General features: G+C 41.4%; 1 protein-coding gene across 1 annotated transcript; it reads left to right on the top strand.

Moving 5' to 3' along the window:
* Nucleotides 1-2,343: 2,343 nt before the first annotated feature.
* Nucleotides 2,344-5,987, top strand: LOC132996857 (uncharacterized). Its single transcript, XM_061067222.1, has 6 exons — nt 2,344-2,642; nt 2,868-2,972; nt 3,455-3,585; nt 3,793-3,954; nt 4,204-4,430; nt 5,320-5,987. The coding sequence occupies exons 1-6, from the start codon at nt 2,576-2,578 to the stop codon at nt 5,420-5,422; spliced, it is 795 nt and encodes a 264-aa protein (XP_060923205.1). The 5' UTR covers nt 2,344-2,575; the 3' UTR covers nt 5,423-5,987.
* Nucleotides 5,988-6,550: the final 563 nt, after the last annotated feature.

Below are 6,550 nucleotides of genomic sequence, written 5' to 3'. Positions count from 1 at the left end.
ATAACTCCCTGTAACCTGTTCTGTATTTTTGCCTCAAGGATTAACTGATTGCTTAGACAGCTTTAACATTGCGTTTGTACTGCAACAAAAAGGTCAATTTTTTGTTGCAGTAGCAATTGTTTTTGCGGTGTGAAAACTTACAATAAATAAAGATATTATTGCATTTTCCTAATTTGATTTGACAGTCAGTTGTCACAACACTAGTTTGACATTATGACATGTAGGGACTTTTGCTGGAGTATTGAGCTGCAGTCTCAGGCTAAACAGCAGTTTTTAACCCTGCTCAAAGCATGGCTCTGGGGACATCAGTCAGAAGTGATCTGGATGGACTGAATGACATTTTCAAGAGGATGACATGCCCATTTGCCTCAACTTTTTGCTGCATGATCTGCCCATTAGCAAATATTGAACATGATTATTGCTATTACATGAAGAACAATTTTTGGTTTCAACATACCAGACTTGAAAGTATCAGTTTAGAAGGTGGAGGTGGTAGCGATGGCAGCAGCCTTACATTGGGTAGAAGAGTTACAATTTAGGAAGGTTGTTTTGTGTTCAAGACTTGTGTTCAGCACTAATATTATTAAAGTCATTTTCATCTAACAGAAGGCAAGACTTAGTTAATGAGATATGAGTGGGTGGATCCAGATTATTTCTTATCCTCTGTTTGTGAGATAGTGTGTGTTCCCAACATATTCATTGTTTCACAGAGAATCATTCATGGGTCTAGATGTAAAAAGACAAACAGACATGTGTAGGGGAACAATGTGTATGAGTGTTCGGCCTTGGCACTCTAGGTACTTTCTGTTTCCAATCTACCATATCTCTAAACTATCTTTTTAACCAAATCAAATCTATGTTATATATGTCAGATGTGATTAAGTGTAATAACTAATGTCAAATGATTTAACGTCCATTCCCTGAGCCTCCATTCCGATATAAACACGGAGAAGTAAGAGCATAAAATTTAACTTATATATGGAGCACTTTTCCAAACAAGATGCTTTGCGAGTTAGAAATGAAACAATGAAGGCAAACAATAGGAAACAGATGAAAGCAATTTGGACGATCACACAATGACAACATAGGGAAACAGCAGTCAGTATAGGCAGTCAACAAACAAAGTCAATAAACAAATCAAACAGGGTAAATAATGAATAAATGTATTACGGATAAAGATGTGTGTTTTCATGTTTTGTTGCACTGTTCCATTTCCTTCATAAATACAACGAGTTGGGGTTTATTTTGCTGGTGACCTTATATTTGTGGACGTGGAACCTGGCAAGAAATCAGATTAATGATACATAAGATGGAAAGCAATCCTGTAATCATGGTAACCAAATATCATTCCATTGTTTAGACTTGCAGGAACAGAACAGATGTGACTCCTGATCTTGTGCATGGATCAAATCTATGGATCAGCTTTAGTGACACTTCTCTGACTCTATCTGTGAGGAGGTTTATTACAAAAAAAGGATCAAACCTTTTTCTAATCAAAGGTCAAATCAAAGTTGCAGGAACCTCACGCATTTTATTGGGGGGGCGACATAAAGGGTCCTGATCACCAGTGGTGGGAAGTAACAAAGTAGAAATACTTTGTTAACAAAGTAGAAATACTTTGTTACTGTACTTAAGTAGATTTTTCACATATCTGTACTTTACTTGAGTATTTATTTTCCTGACGACTTTTTACTTTTACTTGTTACATTTGAACAAAAATATACTTTCTACTTCTTACATTCTCAAACTGGCTCGTTACTTGAGCGGCAAATGGTTGACGCCTCTACGCACGGCGCACCCTCTCTCTCTCTCTCTCTCTCTCTCATCTAGGGTTCAAAATTTGTAAAATGATACATTACATGATACATTATATTCATATTGTTATAATTTTTCAGTCAGTTGAGATAAATCTTGAGGAGAAACATTTTGGATTGTTTTGTGTCTGTATAGGTCTACTATAAAAAGCACTTTGCATTTTTAATTTTGGTACTTGTACTTTTACTTTTGATACTTAAGTACATTTCAACACCAAATACTTTTGATACTTAAGTACCTTTAATATGAGCTACTTTAAGACTTTTACTCAAGTCATTTTCTGACGGGGGACTTTCACTTTTACCGAAGTCACTTTCAGGTAAGATATCTGTACTTTTACTCAAGTATGGCTTTCAAGTACTTTATACACCACTGCTGATCACATGTGTTGGGGGGGAGGACGCTCATTAACATATTGGGCGCCTCTTTCACGCGGCGCAGCAACGCCGACCAATCAGAGGAAAGCCACGCCCGCGCGGCAAGTCTTGTCTGGCGCCACCAGCTCGTCACATTTAAAGTTTTCTCTCCACACAGAGACACAGGTGCCGAGCGGAGCTGCTGGACCACGTAGAGCAAGGCGGTGTCACAGGTTCGATACCCAGCGAGGCGAGGAGGCGAGCGAGGCACCGCCGGAAGGAGTCGCAGCCCCCCGGGTGAAGCTGCCCCCTCTCGAAGCTCACGTCGTCCCCGCCGGGGGGTTTAAAGTTCAGGCTAGCTGCAGCGAGGCTAGCAGCCAGCTAGCTCCGGGTGGTCGCCCACAATGGCAGCTGTGTGTCCGCCTCGACGGGCCCTGATGGAGATACCCGCCCCTCAGCCCAAAATAGCAGGTACGACCTCAAACACAACTTTTTCCATCCCTGCTAATATAAGTGTTTTTTATTCAGGAGGCGCCACTTTGCCCCCAAGTGTTAGCACTGATCAGTTAGCCTGTAATCAATAATCAGTGGGGACAGCTGTGTCTCATTAACACAAGAAGTATGGCTTGCTTGTCCTCAGCTGTGACGTGTGTCCACCGTGTGGTTGTTAAAGTTGTGTCCCCTTTGTGTCCCCAGCTCGGATGAGGAGGTCCTACCTGGAGATCTTAGGTGCTCGCTTGGCTCCATCTCCACCTCCGAGGGGCCGAAGTGCATCTGCGAGCACCAGGCGTGTGCACTCGGGTAAGTGCAGAGCCGATCCACGATCAATGTGTCTGAGAGGGGAAACCTGTTGCTAAATATTGCTCGAGTTAAATAAAAAGTGTTGTTCAGAGCAGTAAAAGTTGCCATGTCTGTCACCTGCCCTCTACAAAAAGATTACAGATGTACTTACAACTGATAATAATGATAACATGTATTTATACAGCTCGTATAAAATCATTATCACACATAAAATGCAGCTCAAAGTGCTTTGCAATAAAAGCAAACACATGAAATCATACACATTGGCAATAAAACAAAAGCAATAAAGTAAAAGACAATGGTGTTTAAAAAAAGGATAGCATTTATTAAACGCGAGATCCTAGAAATGGGTCCTGAGTAGTTTCTTAAAACTATCAACAGATGTCTGACGTGTGGTGGGAGTTTATTCCCGTTTACTATAGTTACCAGAATTGCAGCCCTCTCAGCCAGTTGTCCTAACCCCCCCCTTTTTTATTTTGCAGTGGACTTGCCCATCGGCGGCGTGTGGACTGGCAGAATAGAGGAGCAGTGCGAGAAGATGGACGAGCACCAAACCCCGCTCTCCAAACAGCAGCTTGTGCAGCTGATCAGATCCCTCATCTTGGTTGAACAGGTATTGATTGGTGAATCATTAACAAGTGCAAAAAATCTCACTTTAATAATTGATAAGAATAACGTTGTATATTAATCATCTTGGTGTACATGGTTAAAATACTAATTGAAACTATCCACTGATATTGGAGAGTAAAACGGCTGCTCAGCTCTGTGCCCTTTTCTCATATGATGTAACCTGAATCATGTGTGCTGCATTGTTTCTCAGAGCCAAGAGCCCAGGGTCCTGGCCTCGGACTTGAAGTATCTCCAGGAAGACCTGCAGCTAAAGAAGGCGAACGTTTACAGGTCCATCCCCTACTCGCGCTTCGGCTCCAACCGAGATGCTCACTGCTACAGGAAGGCGTATCCCCACCTGGTGGCGTTCAAAGTGAGTATCACTGGTGCCGTGTAGATGATGACTTGTAAAAAAACCTGCAAATAACATTTCGCTTGTATCTTGTTAAATACATATCTGCAGCAAAATGATGTTTCATTTTAGTTTTAGACTTGCAGAAGAATGTCAGACTCTAAAGCACACGTCTAATTTAGTTTTTTCAAACCGCACATGCCCCCTGAGGCTTTTTGGATCTGGTTGCTTTCATCATGTCATAACAATTCGTTATCCTCCCCCCTTCAGGTCTCCTGTCAGGAGTGGGGCCAAGTCCTTCTGAGGAACAAAGAGTGGGACGCCATGTTGGAGCACACGCTGATGGCGTGGCGCTACACCAGCGAGCTGCCGCATTGGGACACGGCGAGCCACAACGTGGTCCGAGAGCAGTGCTACGGCATCCTGGCAGCTCTCAGCCTCACTGCTCTCCAGCACTACCGGCCGGAAACAAACAGAGGACGCGAGCTACTCAGAAGGTACATTGAAAAGCACATGAACGGCTCACATGCAGTCGATGGTGTGTCAACCTGAATACATGTATTATTATGAAATTAAATGACATAATGAAGTTGTCACAAATAAGGTAGGAACCTCAGTTTTGCTTGGTTCAAGTTCAGGTGAGTTCAAGTACATGTCATGTAATTCACTTTATTCATGTACTGAAAGTGCCAGTGTGAACCAGATATGATGTTTATTGTATCCCCAAATATCATTCCTTCTGAACAATAAACTGACTATCAAACACGAGATCAGCTCACGTCACTGAGGGCCACGATGCTACAGCAATCCTCAATCTTACCCACTAGTCTGCCTTAACCACTGTGGACGATTAAAGGTTACAAAGCGCGTACAACCGATTCACAGTTAAAGTTGAACTTGCCATCGTTTTTTTACTTTCTCTTTGTTTATGCGTTAGCCAACTAAAATATTCCCCAGTCTCCTCTTGCCACCTGCTGAGTGTAAGTTCACTCCTTTACGCCAGCCCTCTGAGGAACTTGGCACTGGGTGTTACTTTCTTCACCAACCTTGGGTTTCCTTCAGCTCACTGGGATGTATTAAATCTGAAAGTAAATTATGCTTATTAGCCCTCGTTGCTTTTGCAGCTAAATTTAGCCTCAGTACAGTGTAAAAATTATGGCTGTTTATTCTCTAAAGTCACTGGAATCGTAAAGTCGCCAGCTACACTTTTGATTTATGCCCTAGCAATAACCCAGCCTCTTGGAATGATCCTAAATATAGATGCTATCATTCTCCTGTGGATATCAACTTCCAGCTGTCTGCAGATTTGGTTGTAAATAGACGGTAGAATTGTGGTTTTTTTTTGGAAAAATCTGTAACAAATCACTCTTCTGTTTCTCCCTCCAGGTTGAAGATGGCTCAGCTGTACAGCCAGTCAATCGTGCCCTGTATTCAGGAGCTGCAGAGGATTATGGGATGTGCAGAAGACTCCTCTGTGGATTCCAAATAACATGATGAAACCTATTCAAACGTGTGGCTGTGCTCCTGTCACACGGGTGTTTTACAGATCTGAAAACTTTGAGACAAAGGGCCAAAAAGTGTTGGTTAAACCACTTCAGTGTTCTTCCAAAATGCAGGGTAGCAACTACAGAGGTGAGCTGTCAGATAATGCAGGTTTAAAGGGTCCAGAGAGGACACACATTTGAAATCACTGATGTTACAGGAAGTGTAACATCTGTTGTGTCACATGGCATAATGTATTTATCATTGATGTAACATGTTAAAGACCCTGTTACAAAAGCTGTAAGTCAACATGATTAGAATCTTTTGTACTTCTTTAGAAATTTGTATATGAAACCTTTTGTATTGACCATTGAAATGTAAAAAGTATGAAATGGCCTTTTCTTGTTGCTTTCTGTGTGTATATTGTCTCTATTACTGTTCTCAATACTTGAAATGAATTCATCTCTGTCTTTAGTCATGTTTTGTATGTTGTATGTCTTGTACAGAATGGTCTGCGTCACCGATTGCACTGTTGCAGTTTGTCCTGAAAACTTGAAATTTTTTGATAAAATAGACTCTTAATTTAAATAAAGTCATGACTTTACATGAGAAAGACATTTGTCCATCTGATTTAACATCACATCAACTTGCATGCAGGTCTTATTTTTTAATTCCGTTGTTTTCTGTCACTGTCGGGTACTCGAAGTAAGTTAAATATAAAATATCGTCTGTGTGATTGAGCTGTTGTCTTAATCTAGCTGTGCTGCTTTTTCTTTTCATTAGTGGTGACCAGTACTTAAGATAATGGTATTTTAATTCCAGTTGAATTAGTGAATATACTTGTATCAGGTGTACAACCCCTAGAATGTAAATTTTCCTTGAATTTATCCCTTTATTTTCGTTTGAGTTGGCTCTGCATTTTTCCAACCATAGTTGATTTGGTTAGTAGGCAGGCATACGTGAATAGTAGACTGCTTTTGTGCAGTTACCATTTGATGCCACTAGGTAGAGCCCGTGCTGCACCATCTGGCTGCAGTGGCTGGAGTCTTGCTGGTGGAGTTTCAGCGTTAATCCCCATGAAGGAGGAAAATAACAGCTGTTGCCATGGTGCTCTGAAGAGTGAATGTGAAATATT

Source organism: Limanda limanda, chromosome 23 (genome assembly GCF_963576545.1).
Source record: "Limanda limanda chromosome 23, fLimLim1.1, whole genome shotgun sequence".
Taxonomy (NCBI): Eukaryota; Metazoa; Chordata; class Actinopteri; order Pleuronectiformes; family Pleuronectidae; genus Limanda; species Limanda limanda.
This window is presented reverse-complemented; position numbering and strand designations above follow the sequence as displayed.

Excerpts from the sequence above, each read along its gene's own strand:
- LOC132996857 (XM_061067222.1), top strand. The coding sequence starts at position 2,576 with ATGGCAGCTGTGTGTCCGCCTCGACGGGCCCTGATGGAGATACCCGCC. Across the intron at positions 2,973-3,454 it reads CACCAGGCGTGTGCACTCGG|TGGACTTGCCCATCGGCGGC; the intron begins GTAAGTGCAGAG and ends TTTATTTTGCAG. Across the intron at positions 3,586-3,792 it reads CCCTCATCTTGGTTGAACAG|AGCCAAGAGCCCAGGGTCCT; the intron begins GTATTGATTGGT and ends ATTGTTTCTCAG.